General features: G+C 49.3%; 1 protein-coding gene across 6 annotated transcripts in view; it reads right to left on the bottom strand.

Annotated features, from left to right (window-relative positions):
* The window catches only part of DISP3 (dispatched RND transporter family member 3), a 34359-nt gene extending 11522 nt beyond the window's left edge, over positions 1–22837 (bottom strand). For 2 of the 6 annotated variants that reach the window (XM_065038014.1, XM_065038017.1), the window contains exons 1-11: positions 22599–22837; positions 8196–9132; positions 6849–7068; positions 5136–5272; positions 4582–4716; positions 4199–4359; positions 3719–3858; positions 2805–2998; positions 1656–1817; positions 1084–1245; positions 525–647 (exon numbers count right to left, since the gene is read on the bottom strand). In XM_065038014.1, the coding sequence (XP_064894086.1) occupies positions 525–647; positions 1084–1245; positions 1656–1817; positions 2805–2998; positions 3719–3858; positions 4199–4359; positions 4582–4716; positions 5136–5272; positions 6849–7068; positions 8196–9123 (2362 nt within the window). In that variant the 5' untranslated portion in view covers positions 9124–9132; positions 22599–22837. Of the gene's footprint in view, positions 1–524; positions 648–1083; positions 1246–1655; positions 1818–2804; positions 2999–3718; positions 3859–4198; positions 4360–4581; positions 4717–5135; positions 5273–6848; positions 7069–8195; positions 9133–12418; positions 12555–15293; positions 15317–22598 lie in introns of those variants that run through there. The other 4 variants (XM_065038018.1, XM_065038020.1, XM_065038016.1 and 1 more) reach the window with 3 other exon arrangements.
* Positions 22838–23670: the final 833 nt, after the last annotated feature.

Genomic DNA, 23670 nt, shown 5'->3' with positions numbered 1-23670 from the left:
CTGGTCTGCTGTGTCCTCCGGGGCAGTAGGCTTAGCCTCTGCCTTCTAGCAGCACAGTACAACCTTTCAAAGGTTTTCACAAATATACCCTGAGTTGCAGTAATTCCTGATGGCTTACTGATTCATGTCACCTCAGGGTCTGGCCCAGTAACTCTTTTATCCTCAAAATCCCCTGCAGAACAGGCTAAATTTACCCTCCTCACGGCCTGCCAGCAAGGTTGCAACACAGAACTGGGATGCCAAAGCTCTGAGCTCCCAGCCCTGTACTCAGGCCAGAGGGATTTTTAACTAGCCTGTACTGCCACCTGGGTTGTAGGACCATGTCCTAGAGAACAGCAGGCATCCAGGGCAAGGGGGATTGTAATGATGCCTCTTACATCCAGCAACAAGCCAGGGCTCAACAGGGCAGGGTCTGAAGATAATTATTCGCCATCACCTATTCAGATTATATGATTTAGTTTTTATCTGTGTGGACCCTTGGGCCCTGCATCCAAATGTGGTCAGAATCATCACACCCCACTTACCTTGTTGCCCTGTATCACTTGTGCTCCCTTTGCTTCCCCAAGGTGACCCTGAGCCCCTCTTCTTTTTTTCCAAGGCGGTTCGGATGTTGTTCTGCAAACTGTGGGGCTTTTCCTGAAACAAACCTGTCCCACAAGGTTAGTCAGGAAGGAAAGAGTGGATGGCATGACCAGACACCTACCAGCCCTGCACACAGCACAGACTCTGCTATTGAACACCAAACCCTAAGCAGGGAACAGAGCCACAGACCCTCAGCTGGTCACCAGCATGTGACCAGCAGTTACAAGTTAAAATAGGCAGTCTTCATGGACTGTAAAGGAATTGCTCCAGCCAAAACACCCAGGCAGCTCCTGGCTAAAGCAGGAAATACTTTTCAGAACACTGCACTTCTACAGGCAGCTCAACCATCCCACTCCCAGCATGTGTCTCCCTTCAACAAGGTCCATCCAGTGTCCAGTGAGGTATCTGAACAATGTAGGTCTCTGCCTCACATTTCAGCTTCTCCAGCCCAGGGCTTAGACCAGGCTGTGCCCACCACAGTCTGGGGAGCAGCATTCTCACCTGAGCAGGTAATGCAGGAGATGCCTTCAGCACTCAGGTTGTATTTCAGGTCTAGCAGCACCTGGATGTTGGTGTCTGGCCGGAACAAGACTGGAGCACGGCTAGCTGGATGAAGGCGGCTGGCAAAGAATATGGACAGGAGCAAAACCAGGAGAAAGAGCCCTGCAAGGAGAAGCCAGGTAAGTGTGTGGGAAATATGTACCTCTTGCACTTAGGACATCATCAGACAGCAGGGGTGTGGCAGAAAGACAGTATTTTCAACAGGAAAAAGGAACAATCTCTAAAGCACGCTGGCAGCTGGGATTTCTTGTAATGAACCCCATGCCTGGATAACTTCACCAGGACTTGCCATTTCAGATCTGAGTGAAACAAGGGGGATGGAAAAGTCTGAGTTCCCCATGCAGTTCCCTTAGGGACTGACTGTTCCGGTGACACTCTCCCACTGACTTAGAAGCCATGCATTATGTCCCTTTCTCAGTCTCTTGTGACTAATAATCAAGGCTTGGGGACTGATGAAGATACTGCCAAACCCTCTAAAATCCATGCAGATGGAATATCCCCTCGTTCCTTACCCACAATCACCCATCTGCTCTTCACTGCAGACCACAGCACCCAGTGTTCCAGCAGCTCCTGCAGATGAGTTATCAAGTGACCCTGGTTGCTCTTCTCAGCAGGAAGCTGCAGATTTTCTGGCATCACAGATACCAATGGGACATCCCCTATTTCCAGGGAGACTAGAAAAAGAGAAAAATCAAAGGCAGCCTCAGTGCTCAGTGTCATGAGTCTCTTGCAGCTTTCCACTCTCCTTTACAAAACTTTGAAGGTTCTGTACAAGTCACTCAAGCTAAGGAGATGGAGTAAGACCCAGGCAGGGGCAGTGACTTGCCCAGGATGTCACAGGAAGCATCTTTCTCAAGTCACTGCCACATGAAAGCTACACTTCTAAATCCACAGTTCAGTCCAAAGCCTGCGCTTCAGGCTATTCTTTCTCTGCCAGATCCCACTGACATTGTCCATATGGTCACAGGGACACTGCATGCTTCTTGGGCCAAGTAAAATTTATCCCTGTCCCACTAAGTATGTCTTGTAGCTAACTTCACACAGCTGACCTCTTCCTGACTGCAGCCTGGCTCCTACCTGACCTCTTTACTCCAGCTCAGGGATGCCTGGGGACTGCCCTCCTCTCAACAGGTGACGAATAGGGTCAAAGCGTGCCTGGTACACTGTACAGCTGACCCACAAACCGCACTTGGTCACCAACTGAAACAAGCTGCTTTGTTTCCTCACAAGTTACCTGATGGCCAGGGGTCCCTGGAGAAAAGCATCCTGCAGTTTACTCTGCTCCAGGGAAGGGGTTATTTCCATACATTACCATTTCATGTGGCTCTGACATACTGAGACAGCTCTTGCAACAAAGTGCCAAAGCTTCACTGTCTGCCTGGCACAGGAAGCTCAGAGCCAAGAGACTTCATGGCTACACCATGTCACAACTAGCAATTCCAGCCAGAAAGTATCATCCACATTAGACCCAAGAGGATCAGCAAATGCATGTATTGACACCTGCCGAAGATCTCAAAGCGACTTACAACCATTACCGAGTTCATACTACTACAGCCTCCTGTGACAGCACCACCACCAGCTTAAAAGTAGGGAAGCCGAGGCACAGATCAGTAGCAGGGACAGGAAGAACAGAGCAGTGTGGTTCCCCTGAAGGCACATACCAGGCTCCTCCTCCACACTGAGCAGTGGGATGTCATCATCGAGATAGGGAAGTGTCTCTCTGCCTGCTCTGGAGGTGGCCTCGGAGGCAACGAATAGATCTTCAGCCAGGTGCAAGGCACTCTTCTTGGTGCACTTCTGACTACAGCTGGATTGGTGCAAAGGAGACAAAGGCTTGAGTTTGAAGCCACATATCCTGCAAAGAGTTACCGGAGGGCTCTTTCGGTGACAAGGGGAGCAGCAACAGTCCGCTCCAGTTACTTGGAAAGACAACAGGCAGTGCCACAAGCGATTTTCACTGCTAAGTGCTCAGTCAGGGACTGAGCTACTACGGCAAAGCAGTAACTGCATGGGCTGGACACACAGAGCCATCAACACTGGGTGCTGAGGAACGGAGGTTTCAGCAGTTCATCTCCCTGCTAATGAATTCAATCAGGCCAGGTCATCTGCACTGCTGAAGAGCAGGGGATAGGGAAGTGTGCTGACTTTCAAATACAAATCTGCATGCACCGCTTGTGCTCACAGGCAGAAGCGATGTTGCTTTGTCTGCCTTGTGGGCCCTGTCTCCACAGTGTGAGAATTTAGCTGTACAGTAAGTGCTCTGAGGACACAAATGGCTCCAAAACTCCATGGGACTCAATGAAGAGGTATGACTGGCACCGCAGGGTCTGGCTCCTGGGAGACACCTGTGCATAGACCAGGAGAGGAAGATTGGGACCTGGCCCTTCCATTTTGCTCCAATCTGGAATGGCAGAAGCTAAATTTCCCTTCTGTTAGACACTAACAGAGAATGGTGAAATGAAGCTGCCTGAGGGTGATGAGGATAACCGAGAGGACAGGGCGGGAATTTTCACACTGCTTTGGCCAGGAGATTCACAACAACTTCCCACCCAGAAAAGGAGGCTCCAGTGCTCACCTGGTTTGGCAGGAGCTCTCTAGCGGGGACACATACAAAGTCCATATTCCAAGAGCAGCTGGCATGGTGAAGAGCACAGCTACCCAGCAGCACGACACAATCAGCGACATAAAGAGCCCAAAGTCATGCACAGCTGGGATCTACATGAAGAGAGAACATGGAGTTGGGATCAACTGGGGCAGGAGACCTGGAGAGACATCAGGCCAGAAAAAGACGTCTGAAGGAACCAGAGAACAGCACATGCTGACCTCAGTCATGGTAGAGAGCAAAGCTGGTAGGTACCGAGCTGAGCTCACCAGCGGCACAGGAAATATTGTCTTTGGAGACACAGAGAGAGTATCCACTGCCTTAGAGCAGGTAAGGAACAGACCTCTAGGGCAAGCAATTCCAGCAGTGCAGAAAGATGGTACTGGCAGCTTCCCTCTCTATTAGGGCCTCTGGCAGAAGCAGAAATCCCCAAATTCCACAGCTGCAGTGTACCTGAGAGAAGATGTTGGCAGCATAGGCTGCAGCCGTGGTCAGAGAAGTGAAGAAGGTGGCCTTCCCCGCTGTCTGGATAGTATGGATCATGCGCAGCCGCAGGTCCTTGAGGTGGGTGGCTTGGCGGTAGGTATTGATGAAAACGAAGACATCATCAACCCCTGGGAAAAGAGGAGGGAGATTGATACTTTGCTCACAGTAGGGACACATGTTAAAAATCTGATTTCCCCTCAATATCTGACCTGCAAATATTTCACTTACAGGTAATGGAGGGAAAAGGTTTGAAAATTCAATGTGCATTTGCCACCATTGCCCTTCTGTCTCCTGCAGGCAGGAGGTGCGGCAAGGTAGCACAGGCAGGTTTGGAGTATGAACATGCTTACCAATCCCCACAATGACAAAGGCAGCCACACCATTGAGTATACCCAGATACTGGATCCCAAATACGACGTGGTACAGGAACAGAGCCACCAGGCAGCTCAGGCCAATACTGGCAATGCCAAAGAATGACAGGAACACTATAGGAGGAAAGGAACACATCAAAAATAGTACTGCTGGGAGAGGAGACACCTCACACCTGCCCTGCCATGATACTGGTGCCCAGGAGTGAGTTGGTGACAGAAAATAGTTTAGGGCTGCAAGACTACCACTTGTAGGCTTCTTCCCATGAGACCCACCCAAGAAATTACATCAGCTCTACACCAGCACTAGTAAGATGGGAATTTGCACTTTATTCCTGCTCTCCTGTGACCTTCCCCCCATCCTGCCCACTGATCTCTGCTATGGAAAATCAGACTTGCATGACCACCTGCATGCTGCTGTGCCAGAGCCGGGCTGGTGTCAGGACACGAGAGCCTCGCCGGGGCTTGCACAGACACGGGAGTCACAGCATGTTTGACTTTTTCGTGAGAGCAGAGCAGCCGTGACTGCAGCCTACCTGAGCAGGAGGTAAGGATGTAGACCAAGATGGCTATGCAGCTACTGCTGATGAAGGCCAGCAACATGTCATTGTTGAAGGTCCGCCTCACTTCATAGTCAAACAAATCTGTCCCTCCGTACAGCACCTGGACTTTGCTAGGGTGGGAAGATACGAAGGAAGGAAGAGGAGTAGGCAGAGTTGAGTGTAAAGGGAGCAGAGCCAGGGGATTTAATAAAACAGGAGATTTAACAAAGCACAATGTCTCGCCCAGAGCCAGAGGAGGTCACTGCTCCAATAAACTTGACAGTTCTCTGAGGAAACGGCTCAGAGTGGTGAGAACAGGTTGAACAAGGTTGCTGCTGGACGGGAAGTTCACACAAGAAGGGAGAAAAATAAAAGCAGGTCTAATATTTTTAAAATTCCTCCAATGCATGGTGGGTCTCTGGCACTAATAGACTTCTTGCTGTCAGCAAACAGCTCCCAAAGCCTCCAAAGCCAATTCCATCTGGAATCCTAATCATTGCTTATTATATTAAGCACAAAGGTAATAACTAGCAGATGCAGGCAGAGTGAGAGCTTATCAGAAACCACATGATTTACCAGCTTCTGCTTCTGGAAGCAGGCTCCAAGTGGAAGTAATCTGAGATAATTTAACCAGGAGCACAGTAACATGCACCACAGGAGGCTTTCAGGAAGCAGAGCTTCAGAATCAGGCCTTGGCCCCAGTTCCCTTTTGGCTTCCCCTGCCTGCAGCCCACTCTGCCGGAATACTCTGGGGCTGCTCGCTGTCCAGGCTGACATTTCCCTCTGCTTTTGAAGATCCATATCCCTTAAGTCTGGGACCTACTGAGAGTCAGAGCAGCAGAGAGCGGGAGACTGAGAAGGTTCACTGGAACGGGGACTTGCTGCCTTCCCTCAGTGCTCTGGGTGCTGGGCTACTCTTTTAGCCCTTCTGGCAGTATTTTACCATTTCTCTCTCACAAGCACTGAGCAAAGCTTTGTCCATCCCAAGTCATACAGACCCGGTGGGGAAAAAAGCCTGCCCTTCCTCAAACTTGTCCTGCTTTGTACAAAGAGAAAACACATCTGGAAGGAATTACACTGGCGTGAGCAAAAAGCAGAATCAGATCGACAGGCTGATGCCTTGAGGAAGGACCATTTCACCCCCTGCAAAAGACCCACTAGGGCCAAACTGAGATTAGGAAGGCAGAAAAGCAGCTCTGTTGAAGCCACTGGAATTGGACTTGTGAGATGGGAACAAATAGATCCAATGCCAGACAGGGGCTGAGTGGAAAGGCAGGCACTGGATTCAATCTCTGGCTGCCTTTCATTGTCTCTATTGATGTCTCTGGCATGTTGCTGCAGTAGGAAGTGGCATTAAAGGGAAGCACAGGAGTGGTTTTCTGCCATCTGCTCCCCACCCTCATTCACAGCGCTGTGCCTGAGCCCAGCCTCAAAGGAGATGCTTTTTCTCCTTCGTTTGGAGCACTACAGCATGGCTGCTGTTTGAGACTGAGCTGGGTGCACCAAGCCTTCTGTGCCTTGCAGGTGAGACTGAATGCTGCAAGGCTATGTCTGCCCTGCGTAAACCTTAAGACTGAGCTTTTACACCCTGAAGGGCCTGTTCCATCCACTCCTTTAGTAAACAGAAACCATCCTCTCCAGGTTCTGCCTTTCCCTGCTCTCGCCCACTCCCAACTGGGCACCTGCCATATCTGCACAGACCCTCACCTTGTGGATTGCTTGGCCAGCATGGCCACGTAGGTGATGACAAAGTTCTGGAACTTGCGGCGCTGCTCCTCCCAGCGGTCCTCCACCGAGTAGTAGTTTGGCAGTGGTGCCCCAAAGAGGATTTCACTCCGCAGCAGGGAGCTTTTCATGTTCTCGGCTGACAAGCCCTCATCCACATACCAGTAGAATTCGGGGTGGGTCATGGCCAGCTCCAGGGACCCTGCGGGAGAAAGCAGCACCACTTTTGTTTGGTCCTGCTAAAGCAAGGCACAGCGTCTAGTCTGGCAAAGGGAAACTGTGAGCAATCCTGTCTTTCATCAGAGTGATGTGAGTGCTGCTGCCTTGCAAAGAGCAAGGAGGGCTGAGGAAAGCTGGACTGCAAAGACTCATGTTCCACTTTCTGCTTTTTGAGTCTAAATTCAATGTTGCCTATATACAGTTCCCCATCAGGGATCATCTTCCACTCGACTGTGATCTGACGGCAGGTCCCCCAAGCAGCAACACACACATCTCCATCAATACCTCCGCTGCTGGATGCAGTTAGTTCTCATACATTGGGCCAATATTTGCTCCATCACACTGGGAAGTATGAGAGCTAAACAATGCCCACACTCCCTTGAGTTCACACCAGAAAGACCCAGAAGCTATACTCTTTCCTGTTTTGGTAGCAGAACAGTTACTCACGCTGGAGCAGGTGGAGTTAATTCTTTGCCTGCTCCCTGTACAGCTCCTGGACGGCTCTCATCTGCAGCCTGTGCCTGGGAGACAGATGGAGGCTTCATCCCACAGCCACATCACACCCACAGACTCCTCATGATTCACCTCTTTTTCACCATCCAGAGCCTCTGCTCTACTAGAGGGGCATATAGCACAGAGCTGTGAGGAGGAGGCAGGGCCTTCCTCCTCCTCTCCTTATAGAAGCCTTTCCAGCTGGTGACTCACAAGCTGCCTTTCAAGCTCCAGAGCAGCCCACAGACCTCTTTTCATCTGCTCCACAGTGCAGGGAAGCTCACCCCTATCGTCTGTCCAAGACCTGACATTCCTCTGGTTAACCACAGCTCTTCCCAGGGGACAAGGGTCAGTAAAAGGTATCTGTAGGTCTCTTTCACATTTGTCCCTTTCACTCGCCTGTTGGGACCTGTGTGACCCATGACTGGGGTTGCAGGGGCTTTGCTGAAAGGGTAGAAGAGTGGCCCTAGTGCAGAAAAGACAATTCCTCAAGGCACCACATGGCAGCTGCTGCTTCTCTGCACAAGGCAGTCACTTCTCTCAGCTGCACATCAGCAACTGCCTGAACTGGCAGGAGGTGCACACCTTAAACATGCCACCCCACAGCCCTCGGCTCACCTTGGATGTCAGCAAGGTCTTGTCCCATGCCATCATAGTAAATCTTTCCTCCTCTCTCAGTGGGGAAGAAGTACGTCATGAGGGAGCTGGGAGGGGAGCAGTAGGAGTAGGAGCCCAGGGGCAGGTCCTTCAACACCTCATGGGGTTTCCAGCAGAACTCCCGGAAGCGAGGGTGGTCCATGATCTTGCGCTCGACCTCATGGATGGTAACCAGGCGCTCAGTGGTGAAGATGTTGTTTTCAGAGTCCCCCCGAGCCAGAAAAATGAGCTCAATGCGCCAGTGGGCATGTGTCTGTGTGTTGGCGCTGACGTAAGTGCTGGAGTAGTCCCAGCGTGGGGCACCCCTCCCAGTTCGGGAAGTTCGGTTTCCAGGGTTCAGGTGGGCATGGGGCTTGGGGGAGCTCATCCTGCCCTCTGGGGTGCTGCGCTTGACCCGTGCATTGACCCCGAGATGGGAAGCATTGAGGTGAAGCTGCTGGAGCTGCTCAAAGATGAGTCTCTGCAGGGTTTCAGAGGTGAAGTCAGCCAGGTCCCGGCGGTTCCTTCCCCATGACCCAAACTGAGACTTGAGGGCCAAGGCAAGTGCATCAAAGCGCTGAGAGGACTCATGGTTGCGGATCTCGAAAGCATTGTAGGAGATGTCAATGTCCAGGGCTGGGTAGTGGAGGAACATGACAACGGCAAGCACTGCAGGGATGGCACAGCCCAGGAAAAGGATGAAGCCAGCACAGTACGGGTTGGTAAATACCCAGCCAACAATATTCCAGAAACCAGACACGGGCAGTGTGACACGCAGGGCCCTGACTCTGCATGGGCTTTTCCCACACAACAGAGCACCCTCCCGTCTCTTCCGGGAGCTGAAGGTTACCTCTTCATCTTCCTCATCTAGCCAGGCATCCTGTAACAAGGGGTCATCCTCTGTGTCCATGTCCAGCGCCTGCACAAAGGAGCAGAGAAAAGCAGTCAGCTGAGCTAAAGCTTCAGCCCACGTTAGCCGCGCAGTTTGGTGCTGCACAAACGTAGGTGCAAACCTCCCTCACCCATCTGGGCAAGCTGGTGTGTACGTGCAGTTGCCTCCACTCCACCCAGCTGCCTTCACCCATCGGCCTCTTCAACAGAATGGAGTTACTGCAAGACCTGATCAAGCATCTGTATTCTCTCTTTAGAAAGAGAGGTAAAGAGCCATAATAATTTTCCATTTATTGAGCTACTGAAGAGAAGGAGGGAGAAGATTCTAATCCTGAAACAGAAGAGCCTGCACGTGACAAGAAAGGGAAATGAGAAAGACTGAGATAGTAATAAACCAGCTGTAAAAGGATCATAGCATCATCTTTTTTAACAAAGAGCTAAATCCTCAACTCAAGGAAGGGATCAGACCTCAGCATCTCCCTCTGTCTCTCCCATCTGCTCTCATGGTGACTGCAAAACTCATAACAGAAGGGCACCCACAATGTCTGAAGGCCAAGGCATGCTACCCTCTAGCTAAAGACTGGTACAAATTCTGACGCTGGTGTAAACCCCAGCATAGCAAACGCTGGAAAATCCCCAGGATTATATGCCCTCATGTGAGAGCCGAGTCAGGGAAGGATCAAGATTTGGTCCAGGCGCAAGGGCAGGGAGGGCGGCGCTGAGGCTGTGCCGTGGCTGCCGGTGACAGCACATGCGTGCATCCTGCCCTAGTTCCACCACGGCTCTGAACTCCCTTCAAAAGAGAGTTTACCACATGATCCAGCTGCAAAGCCAGACACGGCTCACTTAGTATTGCCCTGGGGACTCGTCTGGTTTTACTGCCTTCGTCAGATCCTGCCTGGGTCAGGATGAAAGCTTATCCAACCCAAAACACAGCAAACTGAATCAGTGGGGGAGATAAACCCTGAAATCAGCCAGAAGGGGAGTGAAATGCATTTTTCCTGCTTGAATTCTACCTGTTTCCCCTCCACCACTTCCCATACTGCCCAGGGACTCCCAGCATTGAAACACAGCCCAGTTACTTTTTCAGTTCCAGGATGTACACAGTGGACCTAATCCTGCAGCCCTAACCAAAGCTCTGCCTCCCTTTTGTGCAAGCTTAGCCTGCTCCAGGTTGCAAGGAGCAGAGGATAAGAGCCCTGGATCTGTTTCTTCAGAGAAGATTCACTGATTTAGCTGGTTGGGGTTGGCATTCAGATTCCTTGGGCTTCCCTTTGCCCATTTCAAAGCAAACAGGCTTCCTCCTGTGAGCGTGGCACACAGCAGAAGACAAGGGACAAAAGCAAACGTGGGTGACCTTAGAATCAGCAAGAGCTTTTCCCTTGACTGCAGCAGGTGGGATCCAGCTCAGACCCCAACAGCCCTGCAGGGATTGTCACCCACTTGCACCCAGCCAGGACAAACACCCATGCAGCTCCCACGTGACAGTTATTTTTCAGTGAAATGTAGGATAGAAGAAAGTCATTGACAAGTTGCGGAGAGGCACTGACAGATGAGGAAGCTAATTACACACGACCTGACTAATTAATGCTGACTTTCAGATTAAAAAATCCTCACTAGCGTTCCATTTCAATTACTCAGTTGTTCCTCCTTACAGTAAAAAGGAAGCCTTGTGCATCGGCAAGCTAGAAAGAAAAAAGGAAAGAAAGCACAAGGCTAGAAGGGGAGGGAAAGACAATTTCTGTAATATGGGAGATTCCTATCGACAAAATAATTAAACTTCACATTCGTTTCTCCCATGGGCAAAGCTTTCAGAGCAGAGCTAGCAGTTTTGTGGTCCTATTTGTATTCCTGAAAACTCCTGGAGTTTCTACCTAAGGCAGCTTTAGGCCCCTTTGTTAGCTATATAAAGTTCCTCTAAGAGAGAGATAAATGGGCTTTGTGCTTGCAAAATCACCCTAAGAGCATTCAGCTCCTGCCAAAAGCCACCTCTTGGTAACGATGCACAGTCGATAGCTGGGACGGACAGTGTCTCCCAGGCCCTGTTATGCTGAAGAAAGCTGTACTCAGCTCTGGCCATGTAAAACATCTGCAGGGCATCATTAATGTGTGCCCACTCCAAAACAGGGCTCCACGGTGACACTGAGACTCAGGACCAGCGTTTTGCTCTGCACTTGAATCCCTGAGACTAGTCTAGAAGTTATCGTTTCAAACAACAACCCAGAAGGGCTTTCTCAGGTCCCTGCTCGCCCTTTATCAACACAGCTGTAACGGGGTGGATGGAGTAAGCTGTGTGTTGCCATTTGCCAGTGCAGACAGCCTTTCATAAGTGGGAAAAATGAAATAGTAAGGAGGAATTCAATATCATTTCTGGGCTGCTAATTAGAGTTCTAACTTTCAGAGGCATTGCACTCCTGGAACAAAAAAAAAAAAAGCAGTTCCAGGGCACCTCAGACTTACTTCTGAAAATCTGCCCTTAATTCAGCCATTGACCAGAACCTGTGCCTGAGGACACAACCCAGAACCAGCTTCAGTGGGCTATAAGCCCAGAGATGCACATGCTGCTTAAAGGCACTGATTTAAACTGCTGGCTGGGCTGGCTACGCCATTATTAATGAAGCAGGTCTACTTTTCAAGCTGCACAGCACAATGCAGAAACAAGGCTTTAATCTGTTTTCTGAGCCCTTTGCATTTCCCTTCCCACTTGCTTTAAATCCTTTGGTAAGACGCACAAAATCATTGTCAGACCTCAGGCACTTTGCAGATCAGAATGGCATCAAAATGCTCCAGCAGCACAGTGCTGTTGGAAGTACAGCACAACGATGTAAATACATATTCACTGGGAAAAACACTTCAACAAAATGATTTTTAAAATATATATTTAAACTCTATTGTCTGCAGTTCCACTTTCCCACACAAGGCAAGACGATAGGGCTGTATATGCTGATCTCCCAGGCTTTCTGAAATCAAGTACATGCACACACACTCATTCCTAACTGAGGTCTCCTCTTTCACTGCTGAGTGTCCTACCCTTCTTTCCCCTTCCAGGCACTTTTACACCCTGGCTAAGATAAGAGCAGCTGGAAATGGGAGGAACCGGTCAGACTCTATGACCTTAAAGGTCTTTTCCAACCTAAATGATTCTATGATCTATCAACCTGCTTTCAGAATGGACAAAGGCTGGTTGGAGCCCTCTCAGCCTACAATATCAAGGATCTCCTGCCTGCTATTCCAGGTGTCTGACAAGCACTGATTAGATATAATTGCATGCCAAAAGCAGGGTAGAAAGATTAGCTGCAAAGTCAAGCACTCACCAGTCAGGAAATGCCAAATTCAGGGCTGACACAGCATCCTTAATTTGTCCCCCTTCCGTAAATGCTTTGCAGTGCAATTTTTCTTCCAAGCCCAGTGTCCAAAGGCAAGGACTCTGGCCTCCACCAGTGCATGCAATGGATGTTGCTCCCAAACCCAGCAGCTATTCGCTACCTTGTTCTCTCCTCATTGTTCAGCGTGTGGTCTCACGCCTCATTTCCTGCACGCTGCTCAAGCCTGGCTCAGAGGCAGAATTATTAATTTCCTCATGAGCTCTTCACGCTGCCTGTCACGACAGTCTGAGGGCTGAGCAAACAGGACCGAACTGACTCTTCTCCCAGCATCTCTGGGAAGGAGGGGGTGGTGCAGTCTGCATCTCACAGATGCAGGAGCCCAGGAGATCAGAAGGAAAAAATAGACACTTTTTGGGTGCCTAGTTTAAGACACACAAGACACCTCCTTTTTTTAGGGTGCACACAACAGCACAAATAGGGGTTGTGTGCAACAAACTACAAACTCCACTTTGTTCTGCGAGCACAATTTGAGCTGTAACATCAAGTGTAACCATCATTGTGCAATGTAACCTCTATGCTGGCGAAGGACACGCAACCTCCACAATAAGAGCGAATTTCACACCATCTGTGCTAACTAGCGATGTCCATGCCAGTACCTGGGACACCTCAAAGTGCCAGAGAGCACAAGGATCACCAGTGACAGGTTTTTAAATAAAAAAAAAAATCCCAAATGACACAATAAATTGCCCCCAAATGGTTGCTTCAAAGGATGGAAACTGGCACTTTTCAAAGGGAAAGGTCACCGGGATCTGTTGGCCTCAAACCATGCATGTTGGGTGCCCTGCCATCCCGGGCTTGCTGCAGAGGTAAGCTTACACAAGAACCTCACTAACATTCATGTCATTGCAGAGAAAATTTGTTTCCTGATAAAATAATTTGCTCCCAGTTATTGTAGCTAATGATTGCAAGTGTTAGAAGACAGCTTCTGGGTTATAATCTCACAAAACATGCCTTGCAGCCTTGTACCATGTTCACCACTTGAGTTACTCGCGTGTGTTAATGATAAGGCCCTGCTGTCACTCAGGCATGTGGCACTTACAGGTTTCTGCTCACAGATGCCAAGCAAGCGGCAGCTCTGATATGCTTCAGAAATGACTTACCTAACCACTACAAAAATGACTTAGATTTTGTCTGAGCTCCAGCTGCTTGCTGTTGCTAAGTAAAGGGTTGGCTTCTGGATCAGCTGTGTGCCTTTGGGTGCTGTGACACGGACTCCAGAAGCACCCTGTGTCCCACCTACCAGGGGCCCGAGATAACCTTGTTAAAGGTGTGTGGATTCCCACATTCCAGCATCTACCCCCAAGCACCTATGTTCCTAGCAAAGCTGTTCCAGATCATTAAATACAGATGTCTGCCACAAACCAGGGCCTTGTATCATTATCCCAAGAAGCATCACTCACCCCAGGAAGGAATCTCAGACCACAGAGAAGATTCACCAATTCCCAAGCCCCTAGAATAAACTGCCATCCCCAAAGCTTGTGTTCTGCTCTGTTACAGATAAACTCAGGCTTCCCACACCATTGTCACCCTGAAAAGGAAAGCCAAGTCCTGCTGTCAGCCTCTGCCAGTCAGTTATTATTCCATCCCATGCTGAGGCTGCTCAGTTCACATCACCACGGGCACTGACACCAGCTCTGACCCTGCTCCCCACACCTGCTCTGTGCTGCAGGAGGCAGTTTGAAGACAAGGGCTGGCTGTGCTCTCTCCTCCATCCACAGCTGCCCAGCAATAGCTGCTTGTGTGCAGATTGTGCTGGGACTAACCCAAACACCATCTCTGAAAGGCGAGTCTCCCCATAAGGCTCCCAGCAGCCTGTGAAGTGGGATCCGAGCAGGTATGTGTTTCTTAGCTCCCACACTCCTCTCTCCCCGAAACTCATGCAGCCAGCTGCTCTCCGCCCATGAAAACCTGGTGCTTCTGGAATTAAATTAATTAGCACCAGCACCAGTGGGACACCTGGAAGCAGAGGTCTGAAACCCAGAGGCTGGAGAGCTGCTAGAGCCACAGCTGACTGCTCCAGAGTGGGACCTGGGCGAACAGAAGGGTTTTCAGAACAGAAGGAAAACTTCCTGAGGGGAAGGGAAGGATGTGGAGACAAGACGCCTCAGTGCCTAAACAGCACGTCAGCAGATCCCCTGCCAGTACAAGGACTTAAAGCTCACTGCCAGCTGCACCAACCATGCAGAAACTCACATTAAATGTTACCACAGCTCAATAAGCAGAGTCCTGCAGACTGTTAGCAGAGGAGGGGGTAGGGTCTCAGAATAAGCAAACAGGCTTTAATGACACACTAATCTCAGGGAGAGTCCAGGATGCTTTCTAATACAGACAAGAGCCACTAAGAACTGGTTCCTGGTTAGTCCCTGTGCAAGGGAGGGAATAAAATGCAAACGCTACCAGGATCTGCAACATAACTGAGTATATGGGAATGTAGGCAGGAGGTATATGTGCAGGAATGAATTTGGCCGCATGTGTGTGAAGATTTGGATGCAGAAGGAATGCTCTGCCCCACAACGCATCAGAAATACAAGATAAATACAAGAAACAGCAAGCGGTCTGTAAAGGAAATGTCATCACAGTCTTAACTTAATCTGCCTCTGCTACTTACAGTACAGCTCTCTGTTACTGGAATCTAAATAAGGTCAAATGCTTTCCTGTACCACTTACACAGAAACCTGTGCTACGAAACCTGCAGTCAGTGTGAGCTAACTTGTACCACAAAATCGGTTCCATGCAGCAGATTTAAAGGAATGAAGCTTCTTTTCTTCAACTTAAGCAATGCCACAGTGGATAAAACACTTACCTGCTGATTTATCTTGTTTCCGGTTGTTACAGGCTGGTGTTTTATAGCTCCCTATGATGCTGCAGCAGTTCTGCCATGCTCTGTGCACAAGTATTGACATCAGTGATGAAAACTAAAGGGACCATAGAACACCGAAGCCCACAGCTCAGTTGCTACCTGTCTCAAAGAGCCCGTGTGCAGTGACAGAGCTGAGATGTAAGAGTTCGGACTGGGAGAAAGAGAAGGACTGGCTTTGAAAGCAAACTTGAGTTTGGATGCAGAAAAACATGGCTCGGGGCACATACATTGGATTCTGAGACACTCCATTTAAAAGCATGCCTATAGATTTGACACTGGGGCGAGCCCAAGGCACTGAAGAACCACAGCTTGCAAAGCCTGGCTCCGGAGTCTGGAAATCGCAACTGTTGGCAGGAAGCACCAGAAGAAGCAGCTTTCTGCATCGTTCAAGAACCAGCCCAAGCTTTCCAGCAAAATAGATTTAGTTTTCAAAACAAGCTGTTGTCTCTATTGTCCAGACTCATGGCTCTCAGTTTAAATGGAGCCCGCTGTTTTATTGAGTCACTTTCATGCTCTTGTGGGCCTGTCCACCTTTCCATTTCAACTCAGCCACAAAAATTGGCTTGGAGATTAAACTTGGCGCATGAGTTGTTAGCTGGAGAGCAAGTGGGAGGGTGTGCGAGGGGGGAGGTGGAGGGAAAGGAGGAGCAGAGGAAATGTGAAGACGGAGGATTTTGACCAGGTTTGATTTACAAGCAGGAGCCAGGGTTGCTGTGGGTTTTTCCTCAGACTCATTTAAAATGCTCTGTTGGGCTCTAGTTTAAATCCAAGTTTGCAGCCTCATCTTCTTCAGGAATTCATTTGCCTTGTTAAAAGGAAGAACAAAAAGACAAATTATTTTATTCTTAGAATCAAGTGTGCTGCATGTTCAGCAGTACCCCAAGCAAGAGAAAGGATTAGGTGTTGGTTTGGGTTTTTTTCCCCAAATTGTCTCCACAGACCTTAATATGGCGCTCAAAAGCAATTCATTCTCAGCTCCTGGGTGTAAAACAAAGCCAAGAAACAAGTCAACAGATAGCACATCCCCCTAGGAGCAAAGAGCACTTTGCATTTGTGCATCATATCAGCTTCTATCAGAGGCTCCATAAACCTGTTATGAACACCTATCAGATCCAATTCCCTTATTCCTCTTGGGAAATAGGTCAGATTACACACAAGTTTACAAGTGAATTAAGCAAGGCTCCACAGCCTAACTCCAACTCTGCTGGAATTCAGCCATGAATTTTGCTAACTTTAACAGAAGCTAAGTACAGACCAGGAAAGTTACAACTAGTATTAAGCGGACCCTGGTTTTAATTGCCATTGTGGAGCAGCAATAGTACCTACAATCCCATTAACAGTGACACAAACTGGATGCCCAAAAACTGAGGCATCTTTGCCTTCCAGATCTGATCAAAAATCACAAGATTCGTGGCAGAACGACAACAGGACACAACTCTTCCCAACTCTGCTTTGATTACCAGATGCCCCAGCTCCTCCCATGCTCAGTATCATAAAGAATAACACCTAGCAGAGACCTGTGATGCTAACACACACATTTCCTTCTCTGCTACTGGTTTTCAAACACACAGATCCTTTAAGAACATAGGAATGCAGGGGGAAACAGGGCTCCTATGATACATTTCTGGAGACAGACTGTGAAAGAAACAATGTACTGAGCCAAATGATTCTGGAAATCAAAGTGCCAGTTTGATGCAGGGCATTATTATTATTTATTAAATATACATCACCACATGTGGATGATGTGGTTGGATTAGGTGACCTTTTAAGGTTCCTTTCAACCCGAACTATTCTATGATTCTAACATCAGACAGCCAAGCGAGCTCAGAGTAAAACCAGAGACCTCCTAGAACCTACTCTGTGTTCAAGTCAAAGAAATTTCTGCTATGCAAAAGCAACATGGGAAGAAAATCTGTGGCAGCACCAGACAGGATGCCCTGGAGCCCCTAGAAGCTCGTCCATGTAGTCATCTTAGCAGGTAGATCCTGAGCTCACACTCCCACTAACAAATCCAAAGTGACTGCACTGACATGCTGCATTTACAGAGTGAGATCGCAGCTGCAGAACCAGACCCCAGGACCAATAGCATCCGCACCTGAAGTCCAGGCAGAAAATAAATGACTGTCACCTCTGACTCTCCCCATAAAGCAGCAGAGAGTCAAGACCAGCAGCAGTTTAAGAATCAGACGACTGCCAGTATGCCTTTCACCCCCTGCAAACACATTGGCCTCTCCCCCTTCTCCACTATTTATGTGACATGAACTGCCTTCTATTCAGGAGGAGTCGTTCTCTATTAACAGAGCTTGGCAAAGATCAGGAATTAACTGTGCCAGCTTTCAAGCCTGCTGCCTTAAGGCAGATGGCAGGAAAAGTATCCCAGCCTTGTTCCCCAAACCTCTTCTCCCAGCAAGCAGAGAACTAAAAACAGGAAAAAAGGGTCAGGCATCTGTGGAGCCCTAATTCCAGCGCAGGAGACAGCCTGTCCCTGCGGTGCCCTGCTCTGCAATGGGCACACTTGCCTCCCCACCGAGGAGCAGAGCCCGATGCACCGCCAGGATCCACTGGCCGAGAGCAAGGGCACGGGTTTCACTGGAACATGAAAGAGGAGATGCCCTGCTCCTCCAAGTCAGTGATGTTGCCATCATAAAAAAAATCAGCACTGCTTATGACGAGTGCTGAACTGTGCCTTTATGGGAAAGCAAATCCCTCTGGAGCAGCTGCAAGGACAGGATTCCCACAGCATAAAACATGAGCTGCTGTTGCAGAGCATCCTCTGCTTCCCATCAGGAGACAGCTGCTCTGCCATCCCCACCACAATGGGTGTTCCAGGGGCAGTTCCAGTGCTGGGGAGTTCGTCGTTACACTCAGTCACCCGCAGGAACAAACACAAGTGGCCTCCTGAGCTGTGCAGGGCTGAGCGCCCAGTTCTGCTGAAATCCATGTGACAGGCAAGTGCCTTGTTCTTGCAAAAGGACAGCATCAACCACAGTTCCAAGCAGCCAAAATTAAACCTTTGAAATTTGAAAGCCTTTGTTTTGCCAATTTTTTGTGTGTCTGTATTTTCTCCCATTAATGGTGCAGCACTCCAGTTATTAATACCTTCTGGTTTTCAATACTGTAAAAGCATTACTCAGTAGCAGCATTCAGACCTCAGAAAACTTCTCTCACATGCCACAGAGGTCAGTTAATGACAGTATGACAGGCAAGAGGGTCACAGATAATATTCTACTAGGTGTTAGTTCAGACAGTTGTTGGAGCTCACGCCTGAAGCATCAATGAGATAACTTACAAACTCCCAGTTAAACCCATGCTGAAACATATTCTGGACTGGGGTCAATGGAGAGTCTCTTGCTGACTTCACCTTGAGCTGGATCAAGCACTTAACTCTTACATTGTCTCCTCCATATCTCTGAATTATTCATTAAGGGCCAGACACTGCAATCCATACTCACACTGTGCTTAATTTGTCCTTTAAATTGACTTGCACTATCCTGAGTCACAGGCACCACAGCACCTTACTCTTTAAACAGTCTCACTGAATGCAGCAGAGCTATTCACGAAATAAGGACTCTCCTGCAAGAGGAAAGGAGGCAGGATCCAGCCCTTGGAAAAGACACCAGTAAGGCTACAGCTCAGAGAAAATTCACCCTGGTAAAGCTGCATCAAGATGAATGAACTCAAGTAAATCTGTGTGAAATCAATCATTTAAAGAGACAGCCTGTTCTGCGGTATCACAGGGGAGATATAAGGGAGTGCTAGAAACTAATATTTCATTGTTCAACTTCATCACGACATCTGGAAACACATTCTCCTGCCCCTGGCCACACATTCACAGAGCCGAACGGCAGCTTGCACACACACCTCCTGCGGGCTGTTTTATCTATAGAGAGAGAAATAGGGAAGTGTGTGGAAAAGAAGAAGGCAAAGATCATGCTCCACTCCTCTTACCTGGCACAAAAGGAACAACAATGATTTTAAAATAATAATAATAAAAAATCAGCAGGACTGCTTGTCTGCTTGTCATCATGGAGGTAACAACACACTTACCAGCAACTCCTTCCTCTGCCAACCTTGCCACTCCAGTGACCAGGTCTCCCAGCCCACTTCACTGGCTCTGATCCTGAAATCTCCTGAGGCAACTTCAACAACAGACAAACTCGCATCACGGGAGAGGCAATTACAAAGTACCTGTCACCACCGAACCCAAATCTACAGCCAGATACTTTTAAACAACTAGATAAAAAAATAAACCAATCCGGTAAGTGAAAGGATAAATCTCATACACTACATTGAGAAATACAACAGGGTTTGATTTTTAGAATGAATTAATCTGTTCAGTTCTCATGTCAGTGCTTGATAAGATTAGAGGATTAAACCAAATGTATGCTAAATGCTTCGTGCTAAAGAGAGTCTTGCCAGGATTTACTGCATGTTCGCATGCAGAGACCACGGTAGCATCACCCAGAGACCCTGGGAATCAGTAGGACCTGTTTAAACTTCAGAAATAAAAATTGCAGCTTAACCAGATTTTCTTTGTGCTGTCAGTATATGAACCCTTATCCCTCTCCAGTTTCAGTCAAGCTTCTTTATTAAGTACTTGTACCCAACAGGCAAGTCTTGGTATGAGCAGCACTTATCTCAGCGCGCTGGCATCACAAGAGGATTTCGGATGTGCTGTGGTTTTTCGGATGCAAAATGTTAACACCGTATTTATACCCTCCCCAGGGTCATGCTGAAATACACACAACCTATCACTCCCAAGCTATATAGTTACATACACCACAGCTACCCCCTGAAACTCCTGCACAACACAGCTTGTTAAAAACACTTGTCCTTGACAGTTCAGAAATGACAGATACAAATGTGGCCAAAGTTCTCCTGTAACTTACACACTGTTTCTATTGGCCTGACAAAGGCATTTGTGATGTTTAATTGATTAATGTTGAAAAAGTACAAGATCTTGAGCGGCGTGGCCAAGGACATAGTTGGTACTGAGATAATTTTTAGCATCTAGCAAAGGCATTCTCCCCAAATACCTGAACACTGAGATTTAACCAGTGTGAAATGCCTCATTTCTGTGCCACCCTGACTCCCTGTAAGTGCCTTTCTCCACACAGCATGCACAACTACAGCTAAGAACACCAGAATATAGCCAGTGAGGTAAATCTAGAGAGTATCGGTGATGTCAGGTAGAGTTTTTATTGGCCCTGTACATTGCAGAAACTGAATCACAATCTTCACCACAGTGGGTGATTGGGAAGATGCTGATGCTACTTCTCACATATTACACTGTCACATATTGCTCTGGGCCATTTGTTTCTTAGCTTTTCCCCATGTATGTCTTGGTGAAAGGGTCACAAATGCTGATAGCAGTTTCCCCTTGAATAATTTTTCTATTAGACATACATTCTCCCTCTGTAGTGGAATATTTTCCTCATGGGAATACAGTAGGTGTTCACAGGGGCAGCAGGAAGAAAGGAGGAATGGATCTTTTATCATATTAAGCATTTCCATTCAGTCCTTGTTGTCTCTCTCACTAGCTCAGGTCTGTTTTATCCAAGCTTAGGGAATCAAACGACAAGGCTCCAAAGGGGTGAGGAGCCTGGCTTGATGAGTCTAACCTCTGAAGATGCACCCAGTGTGATACAAGAAGTGTAGCTATTGAAACACCCCCCTTCAATACAGTTATTGTGTTGCTAGGTTTCCATCTAGACACACAGCCTAAAAGAGCAATCAAGAGAAGCTGATGCTGTGGATAATATCTTTACCAACACCTCACAAGGTTGTTGGGGAGGAAGAGGGGAAAAATATTGTCCCTGGTCAAAGTTTTACTGGTGAGAATAGAAAGCTAGTTTCAAAAGCTCACCCACATTTTCATGTGAAAACTGCTTTTAAAAAATTGAGCTTTAAGGGTGGCAGATTTTACGTGTATCAGCACACAGCTTTGTGAGCAAAAAGTATGTGCCTTTATTCTGTCATTTGAATTGTAAAAGTACTTCTCTTCCAATACACAAGTCTTCATCCCACTTAACTTGAGCCATGCCTTGCAGCTGCAGAACAGGGTATGCATCAGCCTGGTTTTAAAGGAACTTATTTACTTGCATACTGCATTAAACCCTAACAGTCTCAGCACAGCTGTCAAAATACCATCCTAATAATTGCATAAGCTCTGGTTGCTAACCAGGACTCTGCTGTGCCTGCGCACAAAGTGCAAGCGACACAGGATGCAGCAGCAAGACAAATGCAAGGTCCTATACATGCCCGAGGAACCTACCACTTCCACCTTACTCCGCCTGTCCCAGAGATTTTCAGTTACGCTCAGCTCCCACCCTTCTCAAGGACTTTCAAATACCTGGGCAGTGGCAACCAGCCCCACTCTTTTGGTTTGGTTGTCACATCAGCAAACAGGAAAGAACATTAAAGAGTTCGTTTTCTCCGGGATACAGGCTGTTTTGCTGGCACATCTCTGGAGACCACCTCAAACATTAAGGGCCCAGGACTGGGCTGCAATTAGGACTGTTGCTAAGCAATGTAATACCCTTACTAAGCTACCTGGGTTTTTTAGCCAGGAAAAGTCATTTTCTACACAAGCCAGTATAAACCAGGATGGTTAATATGCCAGGTGCTTGATTCTCTTTACATCTTCCAGACAAGCATCTGATATCAGCTGTTTTCAGAGATGAGGATCCTGCCTGGCTGGACCTGCTGTCATCCCTGAGCATGGAGAAGGCCTCCACTGGCTCTCCTCCTCCTCAGGGAGGAAGGCCAACCCTCCGTGAAGCCGGGGACACAAAGCTCCTCAGTTCTGGCGCCCAACTTTTCCCTCAGGAGAACAGCCCTGCTGCAGGCACAGCTCAATCAGCTTATTATAGCGGCAGCCTCCCCGGGAAACGCTCTCCTCCGTGCATATTCATGAACTCTCCAGAGCTTCCAGGGAGAGTTGGCTAAACACACAACTGAGAGATCTATCTGTTGGATTCGCAGCAAAAAAAAAAAACAAAAGGGGGAGAGCTGGGAGAGTGGAAGAGCTGGAGGGCTTTAAAAAAAAAAGTAAACTGAGAAGCGGGGAGAAAGGGGGCGATTTCGAGCTGTGCTCTGCTCTACCCGCTGCCTGGCACAGCAGGACCCGGGAGCCCGACCTACCCTCCCAGGGCACCTTCCAGGCAGAGCCGAGCGCCCGGGGGCCGGTACCCCAGGACATGGCTGTGCCCTGCAGCCCCACACCCGCTCCCGGAGCGCAGCACTCACCTCCGCTCGACCGGGTGGCAGCAGCCGTGAGCTCGCAGCGATGCCGGGGCAAAGCCGGGTACCGCGGTTCCGATACTCGCCCTGCAGCGCCGCGTTCCCCCGCCCAGCACCGGCCGGTCCCCCTCCCCGCAGCCCGGTGCCAGCCCGCCGAGCCGCCGCCTCCGCCTTTTAATGCCGCTCACCCGTGCTCGGCGGCCGACTACTAGCTCGGCCCGCCGGCCCCCGGGGACGGACGGACGGACGGGTGGGTGGGTGGGAGTGTGAGCGGCCGCCGGCTCCGCCGCTGCGCCGGTGCGGAGCTCCGCACCCGGGCGCGGCCGCTGCCCGCTGCCGCCGGGCTGCGGGCGGCGCTGCGGCCGCGCTATAAACCCTGCCCCGTGCGCGGCCCCCGCCCGCGCCGGCCCCCGGTGCGGCGGCGCTGGGAAGGCGGCCCGGCCCCGGGGAAGGAGGCGCTGCTTCTACCGGGCGTACGGGAGCAGCAAGGAGGCGTTTGGGAGCGGTCCGCGGTGCCTGTCCTTCCCCTGTGCCGGAGAGGGCAGGTAACGGGAGCTCAGGGTGCACTTGGACCCCAACGAGATTGCCCTGTGGAACGAGCTCCGGAGTAGGGGTGGGTGGGAATCCGGCCCTCCCAGGGCAGGGGCCACAGCCACCCCGGGACCAAGCGGATCTTGGAGCAGAAACTGCCAGAAACTTTTGCAGCAACCGGCCGCTGCTGCAGGTCCACCGCGGCTTAAGAGCCAGGGCTCTGGGAAGGACTCATCTGGTTTCCTTGCTGGTACTCTCACCACTAGATAAATGCTCCTTATAGAAGATACCTACATGCATTCAGTGGTAGAGCTATGCACCAACTATCCCTCAATTAAGTAGGAGTCATTAAATGGGAGGTGGCAAGGCTGTTTACTACGGTGGTAGAGAAAATATTCTTTATTTTCATGCTGGGTTCCTATGCAGCTGGGCATTCTGCACAACTGGTCACCTAACCTGACCACGGACCCTTGCCTTGGCTTTTTGAGAGTGGAAGGAGTCCTGTTTATGATAAAGACATCCCTGAGCACAGGGGCTTTGCCTAGTG

Source organism: Columba livia, chromosome 21 (genome assembly GCF_036013475.1).
Source record: "Columba livia isolate bColLiv1 breed racing homer chromosome 21, bColLiv1.pat.W.v2, whole genome shotgun sequence".
NCBI lineage: Eukaryota > Metazoa > Chordata > Aves > Columbiformes > Columbidae > Columba > Columba livia.
The sequence above is the reverse complement of the archived record's forward strand: the minus strand, read 5'-3'. Positions and strand labels throughout refer to the sequence as shown.